The sequence below is a fragment of the Prinia subflava genome (genome assembly GCF_021018805.1).
Source record: "Prinia subflava isolate CZ2003 ecotype Zambia chromosome W unlocalized genomic scaffold, Cam_Psub_1.2 scaffold_22_NEW, whole genome shotgun sequence".
NCBI lineage: Eukaryota > Metazoa > Chordata > Aves > Passeriformes > Cisticolidae > Prinia > Prinia subflava.
The window spans coordinates 4,360,612-4,377,970 of NW_026960606.1; the positions used below are offsets into that span (position 1 = coordinate 4,360,612).

Below are 17,359 nucleotides of genomic sequence, written 5' to 3' on the forward strand. Positions count from 1 at the left end.
TATTACAAAATGTAAATCAGTTAAAATAAATTAGCTTCTTTCAATTTTCCAATTACCCAACAGTCCTAGTTCCTTTCACCACCTGTGCAGTTAAAGTAAAAATGCCTGCACCACCCAGTGCTTGTAATGCAGGTACCTATGGTAAAGCCATTACTTAAATAAAGACTGTACATAACACCAAAAAGTAACAGAAACATGCCACTGAAAAAATCTATACAAAGAATAGAAAACTGTAGAATAAATTTAAAAACTCCTTATCTGAACCTCGTTTCCTATTAAAACCATAAATATTTCCTTTATTTATGTCCTCTATTAATAGTAAAATACTTCTGAATAAATACAGTGATAGCAACATCTATTTAGGAAGCCCCAGGGACTCTCACAACAAACCTAATGTGCTGCTGCAGTTTGTGTCACAAAGGGAAGAGGGGATTAAAGAGGACTCTGCTCAACAACACAAATATTTGTATAAGCATGGAGTTCCACATATTAAGTAGCCCGTGGTTCTGGAGAATTTAAATAAAGACTGCATGAGTTATGATATGTCTCCAGACCTGCTTTTCTCTCCCCCATTAAACACATCTGCCTCATTTTCTAAACATCCTGGACAAAAACTAGAAAACAACTCAGAGATGAGAATCAAGGTGTTCCTGAATCAGTGAGATGAAGATTTCAAACATCCCATTCTGAAAACAAAGCAGAACATTCATTCTGCAAAGGAATCCCATATAAAAAGAAGCTTGTGTTAATTGCCATTATTCCTGGATTCAAAGATACACCACAGAAAATTCAGCCTCAGAAAGTGTTGGAGTCCATGTTTCCATGGTTCCCGCAGAGAGTGAGAAGTGCAGGGACTGAATTAAAACCTTTAGAAAAATTAGAATATATAAAGCCACACACACATAAAGTAGAAATCTAAGCCTCAGTTTTAAGCTTCACATGCCCTAAGTGCCTAATTGTTAGGGTAGAAGTACAGAGCTTCAGGCCTAGTGATAGAGTTTAGACATAACAAAAATAGAGTAGAGAACTGTTTATAATTTTTGGTATGAATTCTGCGCAAATAAGAAAGTTTTTTACGTGCGTTAAGATAGAGTTTTTCACATAACAAGATAGAATTTTTACACACAATAAGATAGAACTTTTACGCTAGTATGATAGAGGTTTTGCACTAATAGATATGCTATATGCATAGGTTTTTGATACTGCTTTTCGTAGTTTTTCGTAGTTTTACAAACTTAGAAAATTGCACCTAGATTGGGTAGTGGGTAGATAAAGATATGAATATGCATTTGTAACTTATGGATAAAAAGCCTCTGTGTTGGAAGAGAAGGTATCGATTGATCAATCCAATCTATTGATCCAACCTCCACCTTCTGCAGCCTGAGGAAGGCGCCCTGCCAGGGAGCTGAAATGGGATTCTAAAGGTACCATCTATTGTAGTCTTCGTCGCTTGGGATCAGGGCCCCGGGGTCCCGTCCCTTCCCTTTCCCCCTTGTGGCGCTTGCCCCGGAACTCTGTTCGGGGCTGCCAGGGACTCTGCGAGGGTTCGGGACCCCGGGACCCCTTCCTGCCACTGTGACCCTGCGGCCGGGACCCCTGTCTGGGATTTGTGATCTCGTGATCCCTTTCTGTTGTTGTGACCTCACGGCTGGAAACCCTGCTTGGGGTCAGGAGATTGGAGGTTGTTTTACCTGGAGGCTGTGATGTTAAATTCTATGTTTTGATTATTGCTTTACTGGAATTTGCTTGCTAAGACTTTATGTTTATAAGCGATTGTAAGACTGTAAGACCGCTCATTTAGGACTCTCGCACCTTCATATACATGCTTTCATATAATAAACAACTCTGTTTAAGACCTTCAAATGTTCTTAGACCTTTAAGATCAAATAACCCGTAGAAATGGCCTCGGCAAGAAAGGGTCCTGCAAATGCACCACTGTCTGGGTTTTGTTAAAAAAGTGTTCCTGAGACAGAATTTAAGTTGCTCTGAAGTGAACATGCATCCTTTCACTGTATTCAATTTAAAAAGGAAGGAGGAAGGATTAGAGCAATAGACAGGCTCCTTTTTTTCCTAGGAGAGGCCTGACACTTGCCAAAACTGGGGGCACATACTTGTTCAATAAGCACACCCAAGCGACCTCTGGTGTAAGCATCTTGTTGAACAAAAAGTAAAAATCAAATCCATTTTAAAAGTCTTTCTAATCTTTATCATCTACCGAGGTTCATTTACCCCCTCCACAGTTAGAAAAAATACTGCAAATATGAACACCCATCAGTCTCCTGAGATTAAAAAGGCCTTGGGCTGTTTATGATATGCAAATTCAGTGAACTAACACACTGTAATCAGGTTATCTGTTCATATTCTATCAGCCCCAGTCATTTTCCTTTCTCTGTGAAACTCAGTTTATTTGGGAGTTTAACTGATAAGCACAGTATTCTTTCCATTGATATATATTTTCTTCTCTCTCCTGATAACATCTAAATGACCAGCAGGGAGACTGAAGCACATTCTGTTTAGAAGTAAGATTTCTCACAGAAATACTACACTTGGTTGTTATTGAGTACATTACCTTTCATTTGATGAAATTCTGCTTTACTTGAAGCCACGTCATGTTTTATTCATTCTGAGGTTTTTGGGAGGAAGAAATACCTTAAAGAAATTTATAATCTTTTCTTCCATTTTTGCCAAGGATATTTGCCAAGGGATAACTTCATGTACTCAAAGTTGCAACCAAGAAACATAGAAGACTTGCAGAAGAAATTAATTTCTGCTCCCTCTCCTCACTAACTCTCACAAAAGGTCATAAGAGCTATGAGAAAACAATAGGTTAAAGTGCTATTGCCCTTCCCAAGCAGGACAGTATTGGCCACACTGTATAGTATGATATACACTACAGCCATATCCCAAACTGGGCACCACATACATTTATGTAAGAAGATTATAATCAGAATTACCTGGAACGTACTGAGTACTGCAGTACCAAACTGGAATTATCCCAGCACTCTGCCCAATGTTCTGGTGCAGTGATTCCCAAAGGCTGTGACACAACCTTGCAAGAGAGTTGCCCCATTCCTCCTACCCCCACAGCTGACAACAAAACAAGAAGCCAAGAACCTAACTGTGTTCTAGACTATCAGGCTCCAGCTCCTCAGAATTCACTTTTCTTTATATTCACAGATAGGCAATGCACAAAAGGAACAGCAGCTTGGAAATACCATAAACAAAATCACACAGACAAGCATCATAACAATTGGCTTTTCCCAAACTCCTTTCCACTTCAGATTTGTCTATACTTAAGAATAAAGGAAAGAATGAGGGGAAACAATACTAACCCAGGGCAGAGCAGAGCTGTAAGCAAGACATTGGTCTTCCACTTCTCACCTCTGAATGCTGAGGAGAAAAAGTAAAAACAGTTTCAAGGTCAAGACTTTTTCCAACTGTTTTGCAGAATGGCAGCAAGAAACAGATATGCTGAGACACCAGCTCCAGCTGGAGGTTTATATTCAGCCCAGCAATTTTGAATTTAACAGGTTGTGTCACATTAAATAAATGTGTGTACTTACTCTTGTACATTCTAGCAGACACATAACCAGCTGGAGTTCCCAGTAACACCCACAATACAACTGCACAGGTCATCAGAGCACCACGGTTGGCAGGAGAAAGGAAACCAAGGCAAGCTAGAACTAAAGAAACAAAAAGATTTAGTTATTTGTGGACACATGTCAAAATACCCCTATAACACAGATCACTGTGAAGGTTTATCCCTTTCACTACCACATATTTAAATGAAGGCTGAGTGCATAAGCTCTTGTACAACCTCATCACACGAACATACCCTTAATGGCACTGTTTCATTAAAAAGCATTATTTCCACCTCATCTCTTAAGTAGAAGGTTTCTCATAGCCAAAAGGCTGAAAAATAAAATGCCACCATCCATCAAAAGCATTTTCTCTTGCCACCATTTTTTTTCTATACTACTACACTGATTGCGCAGGAAGCCAACACTACTAAGCAAGATACAGAGTTGTGATCAGCACTGAAAGACAAGCCTATCAAGAAAATTCTAGTAATCTTAAAGTATCATGCAATAAATAGAAAAAAGCAGCTCCCCTATGAAAGACCAAGATCTGATATAAACCTGGAGAACAAAATTTGAAAGATTCTTCTTTTGTACTATGTGTCAGTGTACTTTCCAATTCTACTGTACAGTAAGAAAAAGAATGCTCATAAACTTTACAGATAACCAATAATAAAATACCATCTCGTGACAGGTTACATAATCACATGCATATATAGCTATTTATGGTAGGCTCTCATTATCTCAACATTGTGTCAGTACTATTGCACTAGTGTGCACTCTTGCTCATATTTCTGTATGGCTGCAGGCTCATGTCAAACATATTGGACAGAAAGGGTTCCCAGAACATTAAAGCTTTGATTACGTCTTTGAACTTGCATTACTGGACCCTTGGATAATTTACACCATGTAAAACTGTGTTTCTTAAAAAGAAACTTGTAAGAAGGAAGTTTGATTTCTGAATTCATGAAGAATCTGCATTAGCCCAGATATCACGTTTTCAATGACAATGCTTACAACAGCATTACTGAAGCTATGTAATTACTGTTATGAAATTGCATTAATATTTTATGTTACTAAGGGAAGGACTTCATTTCCAAAAGAAGGCTTCTATCATTCGTTTAATAATATTGCATCTTTCTTATTTACTATTACACTACATACACATCACCTTAATGAAGTTACTTACATAAAGTAATAAATGTCATAATGAAAATTTGGGTTCCTTGGCCCAAAAAGACAGACAGTAACATTCCCTTCCTTGGAGGTCTAAACACATCTCCATGAACCAGCTTCCAGCCAAATTCCTCTTGGGCATCTTCCTGTATAAAATCAACAATGTCTTTAGCAGCGATACATAATACAGTAGTGAATTAACACAAACAAGATGCAAAATACATATTTAAAGTTTCATTAGCTTCCAGTTAAGATCCAAAGCCAGACTAATTGCATCACTGATTTTATAACTCCCTAATGGTTCAGTGAAAAAGGCAAAATTTATCAAGAAAATTCTCATCTCCTAAAGCAAGAAAAAGCAAATGTAATTAGTCAAACCATAGAACATCATTCTAAATTTAAACTAAAACAAAGCATTCAGTTTAGTTTTAACTTCAATCTAGTTCATGCATTTATCTTTTTCTGTTTCGATTTCAAAGCCCATTGGTCTCAGTGACAATACTGGAAAAAAATGAAACCATATCTGTACTCCAGAAGGAAGTTTGCTCCCTGGAATCATGAGGGACAAGTACCAACACTACAACTGTGACCCACTGCCAGAGCTGAACGAATGGAAGGATGGAATGGGGAGGGGGAAACCTTAGTCCAGTGGCTCTAAGGAACCACTGCTAAAGAACAAAACTTTTCAATAAAGTCACTCAAAACAGACGCCTCCCCTCACAAAAAATAACCAAACAACAAAACTAACACACCTAACCACAGATAACCAACCATACAAGAAGATCCTCTACTCCTCTTAAAGTTAAAAGCTACAGGTTCTATTCAATGTAGGAATACTGAGTTCAGTTCAAAGGACTGCTTACCACTAGAATTAAAGCTTGCCAAAAAACAGGGTAAGAAAGAAAGCAGACCACACTGGTGAATGACACAGAGCACCTTAAATGGCAATAGATGATGTAACTTTTCTTTTTCTGGAATACTGTCTTTGCTTTCCCCATACTGACACCTCTGCTTGCTAGAAATTATTCTCAGAAGGCCAATATATGAATACAAAAATTGAAAACTATTAAACACAAGATAACACTGATTAAAACACAAAACCACACCCTATACCTGATAGAAAACAATACCAGATATCCAGGTATAATTCCAACACGTCAATGCAAAGAAAGATTTTTTTTGTCAAAGAAGCATAAATATAAAATTTCCTGTAAGTCTGAACTTGAACTAATTGTGATAATGACGAGAAAATTGTTGAGGTAAGACACAAGAAAGGCTATTCCCAGGTAATTGTAAGTAAGGAATGAAAGAGCTGCAAAGGTTACCACCTGAAGCAAATCTCTGTTTCCAAAACGGTGACCACTAAGCAGGAACAAATGCTTAGTACTTCATGTCCTGACAGAATACAGAAAATGTTCCAAAAAAATCAGCAGTATTTAATATTGCTAACCTTTAATGTACAACATAATAAGAACTGTACAACTAAACCAAGTAGTAAGCTATATTTTAGTTTCAAAAAATATTAGAGCAAAAATACACTAAACTTTTCAAAGGTGCAGTAATCGTCATTTTACCATTAATTTAGCTTAGTTCTCAAAATATTCTAACAAAGATTAGTCTCCTACATTCAAGTAGTCATTATCAAATAGATTTTAGAAAAAAGGAAAAAAAAAGGAAAAAAGGAAAAAAAAGGAAAAAAAAGGAAAAAAGGAAAAAAAAAGGAAAAAAAAGGAAAAAAAAGGGGAAAAAAGGAAAAAAGGAAAAAAGGAAAAAGAGCTTTACCTCTCTGGTGAAAACATATTGACATGAGTTCTCTTAAGTTCAGGAATCCTCTCTTAGTCCTAAGATCCTAAAAGTAATCTAATGATTTCTAAACGATTCATTAATTAATGTCTCACTAAATCCACATCACACTAAAAGCCAGCTAGCATCAGTTGAAACATTAAATGCACATTCTAAGACCACAGTCACTGGCTGGTGCATCGATCTCTTCTGAAGTACAATCACCAGCATCCCCTAAATGTGAGATACTAATTTGCTTCCCTGCATCTTCTTCAGCCCAGGTCCTCTTTTGCACAATTATTTCACACCTTTTTAAATAAGCTCCTTGAACTGCAACAGATCTTTAAGTTCCTCACACCTGGCAAGAAAATAAAAATCTGTGGCTTTCTGAAAGTCACACCTATCCCTGCTGTTACTCATAAAAGCTAATCAAGCTTCTACAAGTCTTGCTCTTTATCACATTAGGAATGATCAACTATTAAAAGCAACACAGTATAAAATATTGAACATAATTTAATTGAGCGATCAAACAGAAGCTTCACAAAAACTATCAGTTAAAAGATGTGAGAAAAATCATTCCACTTTAAATCACTGTCTGGATTTATATTAACAGAAGATAATATTAAAATTACAAAGAAGAACAGAAATATTTTCAATGTTTAACTTTCAATATGAAACATTTTTTTGCATTTTGAAATATTTTTTTAACCAGATGGACAGCAACAAGAGTGAAAATTCAAACCTTTGTTGCATCTGACATTACTTCTCATCTTTAAGTTGCAGATACCACTTTTACCAATGAGAAAAAGGCTGAGTAGAAATTACTCTCAGTCTGCTGGTCAAGTCTTTTCAACTCACAATCAGTTATATTCTCTTCCACTATAGGAACCTACTGCTTTCCCATTTTAAGGAGTAAATATCTCAAAAGAACTCACAACAGGTTCAGCTGGATGGCAATAGGTTTCAGTCATCTCACTAATTTAAACTAGACTAAGTTTAACACAGCAATTTTTACGGGAATTGTATTTACAAATAAAATAAAATAAAATAAAATATCATTTACAGACATACCAAGTAGTTCTAACACAGCTAGAGGTCAGAAGTTATGTTGCACATGAACTGCAATATTATGATCTCCTAACTAAACAAAGTGATTCCACCACACTTTCCAGCCATAGGTAACATCAATTTGTATCAGCCTATGTTAATCAGATTATCTCCAATAATTTTTAACCCCCAGAGATATTAGTATGTATCAAACTCATCATAGTTATATGTCTCTCTAGACTACTGAAAACTAAGAGACAGACTTCATTGCGGACAGAAAAAATGCGCTCATGTAAAAGCTGTAAATTTTACTCACAGAAGAGTCAATCTGGTTGTATCTTGCAATATCTTTATGAAGAGTCCTCAGAATGATCATAGCCACCATGCCAGATAAGAAGAGAACAATTACAAGGGAATTCATTATACTGTGAATAAAGTACAAGTCAAATGTTGAATCCAGTTATTCAGGTTTCAGGAGATGTACCAGTTCATACTACATGTACAGCTCAGAGGAAAAGCCTTAGATATTCAGACCTTTCAGTATTTTCTCATCCAGAGAAGATAAAAGTACACAACTTAGAAGTCTGTGACTTCTTAAGAGACAGAAACAGTATTTCATGATACCTTGCTAATTCTGAAGACAGTTACATATTGCTTTTCTTTATTTTCCTCCTTATATACTCAGATGTAATTTCCCTGCTGAAACAGCTACAGTTCTTAAAGAAGACTGTCAAGTAGGTTTTATATCTATCAATCAATGAAATTGATATTGTGCCATTTAATATTTTTGTAGAGAACAATTTATTTGGATTAGCCTTTTCAAGATTTACATTGCAAAACATTAACACTTCAACACAAATTATATACTTATTTAGTATCATTCCCATGCTATGGAGGGAAAAAAAATAAGCAAGAGCTTTTCACATACATCTTTTACTCATAAAAAAAGACCTTTTTACTGTAAGCAGCTGCTGAGTACAAAACATGCATTATACATATGTACCTCTCACTTGGCAGTCAAAGTCTGACAGTAACAATAAGAACACTGTAGAGCTGCAATGACTCAAAACTTCTCCAGAATGGATATGATAAAGTAAAACAATGAAAGCTGCTTTCCTTTTGGATACTGATGATGCATTCCTTTCACAAAATGCAGTAATACAATTGCTCCCAAGAGATGAAAACTTACTTCACATATGAAAGCAAAATGTTTTCTTGACTGAAAACCTACAGACTTTAGCTCCCTAGAAGTACAACTAAGAAATCTTCTTGCTCCCCTGCAAGGTTACTCACTGAATAAATGCAAAACTTACCTAAACCACTGGATGTTCGTATGTGGCATGGACTCCAAAATGTAGTCCCACCTGGAAGCCCACTTAATACTATTCTTTTCCTATAAGGAAATGAAATAGTAATTAATAGAAGCAAGTAAAAGTTTGTTGCAGTCTCCAAAAGGGAATAAGCATACCACATCCCTTCCCCAAACCTTCCACTCAGCAATCATTTCTAAGCTTGGTATCAACTCTGGATGTAAGACCTCTCTTGAATTAATTCATCTCTAGAGACTCTAAAGGAGTATCTTTTAATTGAAATCTCCTATCCACATCTTCTACCTTTAAATTAGGCTTCACTAAGCCTCATCTTTCCATGATTTGGGATGTAGCTGCCTGCAGATCCCAACTGCTGAAAAAGAATCATGCCATCACAAGATTTTCCCAGCATAGCACAGTGATCTTGAAACTTCAACTTTGTCAAACATACTCCAGAGAAAAATTCCAGGGGAAACTAGAAATATGTTTTTCTCATCACTTTTAATGCATTTAGCACAGGCTTCTTTAATCTCTGCCATAGTGCTGGCTGATACAGACTATTTTCCACTCTGATTTCTGGTAGACAACTTTCACTTCAAGATATTCCTGTGATGGACCTTCATGTGTACAACTGAGGACTCTTTCTGACCCACAAGCCTTGTCCTCCCCAGTTGTTCTCTTTGGATGTACACACATGTTGTCCTGCTACCAAATTCTATCCCTTGACTGTCATGAAGTTCAGCTGAATTTCTTCATTTACTCACAAGGTGCTAAGTTTGCACATCTGAGTACCAAACTGCTCTCATGCTTACATTTTTGTACACTTGTGTACTAAACATTAGAGCTATGATGATGTATACTTTTCACACAGTGCTAAATACCTTGTCCATTTCAATTAATTACAGCGACATCATAATTTTCTCATCAGAAATCAGCTGCCATATTAGAAAGAACCATAAAACAGTTATATATTTTACTGCTTTATGTAGTCAGGCTAACCGAAACTGATGTTTTCCTATTTAAAAACAATTCTCACTGATAAACACTCCCCTTTTAAGTTATTTTGAAACTACTAATAAAAACTAAAAGACATGAGGTATTATTTCAAATCAAGGCATATGGATGACAGAAATGATAGAATGGGGTTAAAAATGATTTCTGCATTGCAAGTGGCTAATTATGGGTGGTGGGGGTTAGAAGATTCACGGCCTGAAACCTGCCGGGCAGTCAGGCCTTGGAACAGAACCTCAGCTTACTGCAACTAGCATCATATTATTGTTTTAACTGAATCGAGTGTGACTTGGGTCTGGGAGATAATTAGGGAAGAATTGTCTTAACCAAATCAAGTATAACTTAGGGGAAGAATAGGTATGATTTGTGATAGTAACTAAGGATCAGAAGAGTTGGTAGTTAGGGGTGGGTGTTAATTAACATATGTATAACTGGAAGGTATAAAAATCACAAAGCAACTTTATACTCTGGGGCATTGATCTGGGATTTTGCAGTCCCCTGCCCCCACACGCTCTAATAATGAACTGACATATGATTGCCTTTGTGTGGTTATATGTTTTCCTACGCTAACAGAGAGAATAAGCAGTTTTGAAGAGCCACCTGCTGGAAGTATCCAAACCCACTGGATGTGAGCCTTACCTGCTCCATGACAAGAAAGAGTGTACGTACCCAAACACCTCACCCATTGCGTGAGTAACCAGACAAAGTTCACACTGAAGTTCTGAATCATAATTTACCTCAAGATTTAAACACAAATGTAAATGAAAGAAGGCTCATTCATGTAGGAAAATCAGAGTCGAAAGAGGATTGTGTGTCTCAAGGGAAAAGTAACAGGCTACTGAGCCTTGCACCTCAAGGTCACTGGTTCAAATCAAATTCAATTTGGCAGGATGAAAGCTGTTGCCATATCACAGTTGCTTCACTATCTGTACAAAACAAGCTGGTGGTCTCAAGCCAAACCTTCTAAGACTGGTGTCTTACATCAGAAAAACAACCATGCCTTCAGGACAGACTGGAACAGAGGTACCAAGATTTGAAATACCTTGAATCAAATTACTGTCATACCCACAGGAGGCTCACTTTCCATGCTGGGGTAAAGACCCATTTGCCAGAAAGCAATTTCCTAAGCAATTCTCCTAAGTCATTACAGGCTGAATAAAGCATTAGTGTATTAGTAAACATTAGAGTATTAATTCTAAAAAATAAATTATCACCTACTCAAGATAAAAGACAGTTGTTTGGGGTTAGATTTGTTTCTTTTTCACTTATACAACTTTTTTCCCATAAGTTGCTAGGAGACTAACAACTGAGTGCTTGACTAAAACAAAGAAGTAGTCAAAGGAGATGGCAGCACCGGGCTACACCTATTGATTTTGGGTCTCTGGGAGTTTCCCTCAGAGAGGGGAGGTAACACAAATTTTGGGGGAGGTAAAGGACAGAGCTGGGGGCAGCTGCTCACTCTTACTCTTGGCATTGGAGAGGACGGTCAGGCTGCTGTTTGCTGCGGGAAGAGTTCACGGCCATCACTCCGTCTCTTCCTGGGAAATCTACCATCATCTGCTTGTGTGCCCAGGAATCCTGAGCTTGCCTCCTCCTGCCCTGCTGGGCTGGCCCTGTCCCACCACCGCGGCTTCTTCGGCGCTGCTTTGAGGCTTTCTGCTATTCTGTGGCCCTGCACTGCCCTGCCCTGCCGGGACATCCCTGCCATTCAAGCTACCAGCACGGAGCTTCTGAGCTCATCCACCAGCCTGGGACCTTCCACCGTTCCAGCTTGGTCTCTTGGAGTCCCACAGGGGCACCGAGATCAAACTGCCCCAAGTTTTTTTTTTTTCTTTTTGTGAAAAAAAGCCCTCAAGGTTCCTGGTTCTGTTTATTATTAATGCTGTAGTTGTTTGTTTGTTGTTTTGTCATATATACTAGTAAAGAACTGTTATTCCTATCCCCATACCTCTGCCTGAAAGCCCCTTTAATTTTCTAAATCATAATAATTTGGAGGGAGGGGATTTGAATTCTCCATCCCTAGGGAGGTCCTGCCCCTCCCTAGCAGAAACCTGTCTTTCAAACCAAGACACCGGTGAACAAAATAAAAACCACACAAAATGAGACAAACCCTGCAACATCACAAGATAAAGCTTTACAGTCAACAGTAACAAAGAAATGTCCCCAAATATAAAGATAAACTGTTCTTCAACATAAGACTCTCAGCATTCTGACTGAAATCTCAAAGTAGAGTTTACCTCAAGGAAGACAACTCTTCCAGTTATTCAATCTACTCCTTTTCTATTAGTAATAGAACACAGGGGAAAAAAAAAGTCTTCATTTATATTTTCATAGTGTGACTTAAATTACAGGAACAAAAAACCTATTAAGATTTTCAGAAAAATACTTCTCAAGACCATCCTTACAGAATTTACACTGCTGTAAACCAGTTATGGCTATTAGCAAGTTATCCAATTGCTTTGATTTCATTCTTTTCGGGAATTACATATTCATGTAACATTTAATACTTACTTCAAATGTCACAGAGTAAGTGTAAACCAAATTCAGTTTATTGGTGAATTCTCCAGGAATCTCCATAGGTGGACCTTCACAGCTTAAGTTGTTCTCATCTGTATGCTTGTAGCTAATAGAGAAAAGAAGTTAAATAAATTTTTTTAAAACTTTAATTTTCTTTTAAAAAATTTAGCATTGTGCTCCAACCACAAATAGCCCTCATCAGGAGAGCTTCAAGGTTGAAGCAAAGCACCTGGTCAGAGAATGACAAAGTTAAAGTTATATGCAACCTAACTGCCCCCTCGTAGTCTGCAGTGGCAGGGAAAAGGCAAATTATCATTTTTTTAGCCATTCAGGATGCTACTGATAAACCATTAATGAAAAATTAATAAGATTGGTAGAATCTTCCTGGCACCCATGGAAGGAATAAACTTACATGGCAAGTATAATTCACTAAAAACACACTGTACCTTTGCAAGAGAAAAACCAAGTGTCATGGATTGGCGCTGGACTAAATGCCAGTGCACCCATGAGTGTATATTTTACCCAATGAGTGACTGTGAGATGCGACTAAGAACAGAGCAGAGCAGGCTTAGAACTTGAAATAGAAAGACTTTATTAAACTACATAACAGAAAATAGAAAAAGAAAACCTAACTACCTAAAAGCAGAGATGAAAACCTCCCAGAACACTTCTTCTCTTCCCCCCAATTTCTATCCCATGCATGCTCACACAGTTGACACTAGCACATTACCTTTATCTACTTGCTTAAACTTTCTATGACTCTGTGTTCCCATCACAATCATCATCCCTTAAAAAAAAAACCAATCTTCATTCTATCCAGGGAGAGAGGAGTCTTTCTCACACCACAGACCTCCCACAGGAAACACAGGTCTACCATCCCGTGTTCCCACGTCACCCATGGCACCGCCCGGTGGCAGTCTGCCAGGGTGACACCCACTTTTCCATGTCTAGTGCTCTCACCGCTGTCCATGGACCAAAACCGCAATAGGGCTCTTTTAAAGATGTTTGGCCAAGTACCAAAAACCAGCCATCCTCTCATATTGGGACAGCAGTCCCCCCCATTTACCCCTGGGGCCGAGGGTTTCTAAGAACAGGCCACAACATCTCTGGTTTTGAGCCAAAAAAGCATCTACCCAAACACAGTCTTATTTATAATCAGGAGGGTCCAGGGTCTGTCTATGGCTAACATTACGCAGGAAAAGTCCAGCCCAAAAGGCCACTCCTCTTCACTCTGGCAATCGAAGGAGGTTCTTTTCATCTCCCGTTACCATCTCGGTCCCAGGCTATCCTCTCTCTTCTAAAACTACCAGCCATGAGAATTCAGTGTCTAGGGATAGCTTTCTTCCGCCTTAGAAAGAGTTAAAAGCTTTGATCTCCCAGCAAGGTCACAGGCTCAGGCAGTCGCAGGCACTGCAGCTCCCACATGCATCGGCTCATCCACCTTCTCCCTGGGGCGGGGGAGAGACGGGACGGGGGTAACGGGACGGGGGGACAGAAGGCACCTCCAAAGTTCTCCACCCCTCCGTCCTAAATGGGGGCTGGACCAGCTCCCAGTCCGGCTCCCTCTGTTCCCCCCCCTGGGGCCTGCACCTACCCCAGCCAGGCCTACCTGGCTCCCCTCCCCCACCCAGCCTGGCCAGGCCGTGTCACAGTGGACACGGGAAGAACTACACGAGGACACGCTGGTGAGCGAAGCAGGAAAAAGAGAGTTTATTTACAAAACCCAGTTTTATACATTTCCCATGGTGCCCGTGGATTGGAGGATGGAATTCCACCTCTCAATCCACGTTGGTCGAGCTAACTGTCAATCACATTTCTCCTCCTACCTAGAAATATGTAAACAATAAAAGACAGTTAGCAAAACATGGCCAGTGTTTATAGTAGAAAGTGTGATAAGGTGAAACTTCTGACTCTAATATGAAGAACATAACAGAAGGCTTAAAAAGGTCTTCAAAACCAGAGTGACAAGGCCGGGCAGGGGAAAAGAGAAGAAATGCTCCTCTCTGAAAAGCGGAGCCAGGAAAAGAGGAAGTCCCTCTGGGAATCCTTGCCTTTAACCCCTTGTGTCCTCAGAGGCGTGTCCAAACTCTCAGTGGCCACCAAAGGTGTCAATATTCGAACCTGCCACTCATTAGTTTGACCTCAGCTTCCAAAAAAAAAAATTCACTTCTCCTCAAACCAAGACACCAAGTGCAATCGAGTCATGTTGTACCAAGCATGTCTGTATGACTTCAGAAACTGTAGTAGTATAATTTATTAACTTACTTCTATAGAAAAGAGAGAAAAGTTTAGCTATAAAAAAACCTACCCACTTTGAAATTTTATAACTGGACTGCAGTTTTCAAATATAGATAAATATGAACTGTGTATGAACAGATTGACTAGAGGTCAAAGTAGTTGCTTCAGTCTTCTGACCTCTGAGTTGCTGCACCTCCACTCTGGTCAACACAAAAACTAAGAAGCTACTGTTTGAGAAAATCAGTCTTCTTAGGAAATTAGTTGTTGTCATCTGCAGTTCTGAATACCAATGTTAACATGGTATTTCACCTATACCTCTGTATCCAAACTTACACAGGAAAAAGTACACCTGTACATTCATCCAAAGTACGTTTGGCAGACAGGTAACAGATCTGACATGGGAAACTGTTACTCAGTGAAAGGATGTTTCTCAGTGTATCTGAAAACATGCACACCCAGATACAAATCAACCAAAACATGAAAAAGGCTCTGTTGTTTGGGTCAGGTTCTAAAAGTCTGCATAAGCAGTTTTCCATCACAAGGGACTTTGAGGAATGTAAGAGATGTCCTGGTGCGAGTGGTCAGAGAGAGATGCAGGACTCCAGGCGGCTCTGTTCCAAAATGCTGTTTGTTGCAGAGATGGTGTTACAGCAGTCCTGGGTCATGGGTGATATAGAGCCCAGCCTAAAAGCTGCCAGCTACAGCTTATAGGCATGCCTGAGAGACATTTAAGTTCTGGTTACAATACACTATATCTTTTTCTGTACTGAATATGCTAATTTGCAACATCCAACCAGTAAAAGACACAAATCCTATAGAGTCTACATACAGCCTATTAGAAATACTACATTACCATACTGTGTTACATTTTAAACCCTAAAAGCTACTTTCTAGACCTTATTTTTTCTTCTCTGCCAAACTGGCAAGGTCTGCCTGACCCTTGGACTCTGTAGCTTGCAGAAGCATCCCTTCTGTTTGCCAAGGACATTGTTCAATCAACAGGGATCTTCCCTTCAGCTCACTCAGCCATTGTCTTTCCAGTTGTTCAGTAACAGACTGGCTTGGCATCTTATACATCAAAACTAGCTCTCATTTCTATTTCACTTATGGGTTTCATATTCTCAGATTCTTTTGCCAAGCAAACATATTTGTAACATTTCCCTGTTTCATCATCCCCAACAGAGGAACACTTTAAAAGCAAAGTTAAATGGCATTTACAGTTGTGGAACTGTCCTTGTAAACAGTACAAGACATAAACCAGCATACCAAAAGCTTTACCAGAAGTCAGAATAACAAGTTCCTCAGAATTTATTAACACCGACAACATCTCTAAGGAACTGTTTTCTCTGGAACTGCTGTTAGGACTCCAAAGTGCCAAAACCTGCTGCTTTAATGCACAATTACCTCTGTGGTCTCAGTCTTGCCATCACCAGTCTTGCACCAGGCCAGTTTTCATCCTTCCCGCTGTGGTACATGATTGTTATGTCAACGTGGTTGAAGAGGTAGAAAGTATTCTTCTTGTTGAACTCTGACTACAAAACATGATCAGGAGACTGAGTAACTCCTCCAACAGGAGAGGCCACAAGAATTCAAGAACTTTAAAATGAGACTGGTGTATATGTATGAAGAAGCAACAAAGGGAAACACTTCAACATTAACATATGTGTATAAAAGTTCACTTTCAAGAGTCTGGGGAGCCTGAGGAGTAACTGAGTTGGAAGGTGACTGCAGACAGAGTAAACTGAATGTGCATGATAAATGCAACACTTCAAAGAAGCATCAGACCTGCTGCATACAAGTGAACTGACTGTACTGCATGCAAGCAGTGGTAGAGCAGAGTCAAGGAAAGCTCTCTCCTCACCAAGAGGAGTGCTGTCCCTCATCCAGGAGGGATAAAACTCTATCACTATTATCTGTAATTGTACTACTTCACAATGGAACTCCCAGGATGACTGACTCATTTCCAACTGTCAACATAATTTTCCCTGTTATAGCTATGTTTGTTATCCTTCAGCCATTTGGGAAAACCCTAACACATTTAACTTGTAAACTGTGCTAGACAACTTTTGCAACTAGAACACAGAGTTCATTTCTAGGACTTCACTAGAAACCTTTATCTGATATTGATAAAAGAACATCTTGCACATGAACACAACATAAACAAAGAATGAATAGTTACTAGGATGGATACACATGAAATTTCAGAACAAAACCTCAATTTTCTAAGGCTTTTAAACACCCACACCATTATTTCATAGCTTTATAAAACATATATTGGTCAGAGACCTGTATGAACATTTTATTTGGACAACTGTATAAAGTGAGACACTGCAGACACTAGCAGCACTCAGCTTTGTCAGTCCCCACAGTCTGAACATTAAGCATGTTTACAAACACATCTGTTCTTTCTCAGGAAAAGAAAGCTTAGAAGTAAAACCACAAATGAAATCACCCTATACGAACAAAAAAAGTTCCACCACTTACATTTATAACACAAGCATCTTTAACTCTACCATCTGGAGTAACAAAACATCCGACTGGAAATCCTGGATTACAGTATTTTTGTCCATCTTCCACATCATAACACCACGTTACAGGCATGTTATCGATAATCCTAGACAGAAATCATCAAAGAACACGTCCTCAGAAATGGATGCACCTCACTTCACAGTGACATTTCACATTCATGTAGTGCACACA

The 17,359-nt window shown here is 38.8% G+C and overlaps 1 protein-coding gene across 4 annotated transcripts in view; it reads right to left on the minus strand.

Annotated features, from left to right (window-relative positions):
• LOC134564872 (transmembrane 9 superfamily member 2-like) overlaps positions 1-17,359 on the minus strand; it is a 43,698-nt gene that overhangs the window by 17,107 nt on the left and 9,232 nt on the right. For 3 of the 4 annotated variants that reach the window (XM_063424143.1, XM_063424146.1, XM_063424144.1), the window contains 8 exons: positions 17,144-17,273; positions 16,064-16,191; positions 12,416-12,527; positions 8,897-8,976; positions 7,900-8,008; positions 4,768-4,900; positions 3,564-3,683; positions 3,333-3,390 (listed from right to left, as the gene is read on the minus strand). In XM_063424143.1, the coding sequence (XP_063280213.1) occupies positions 3,333-3,390; positions 3,564-3,683; positions 4,768-4,900; positions 7,900-8,008; positions 8,897-8,976; positions 12,416-12,527; positions 16,064-16,191; positions 17,144-17,273 (870 nt within the window). The remainder of the gene's footprint in view (positions 1-3,332; positions 3,391-3,563; positions 3,684-4,767; positions 4,901-7,899; positions 8,009-8,896; positions 8,977-12,415; positions 12,528-16,063; positions 16,192-17,143; positions 17,274-17,359) is intronic. The other variant, XM_063424145.1, reaches the window with a different exon arrangement.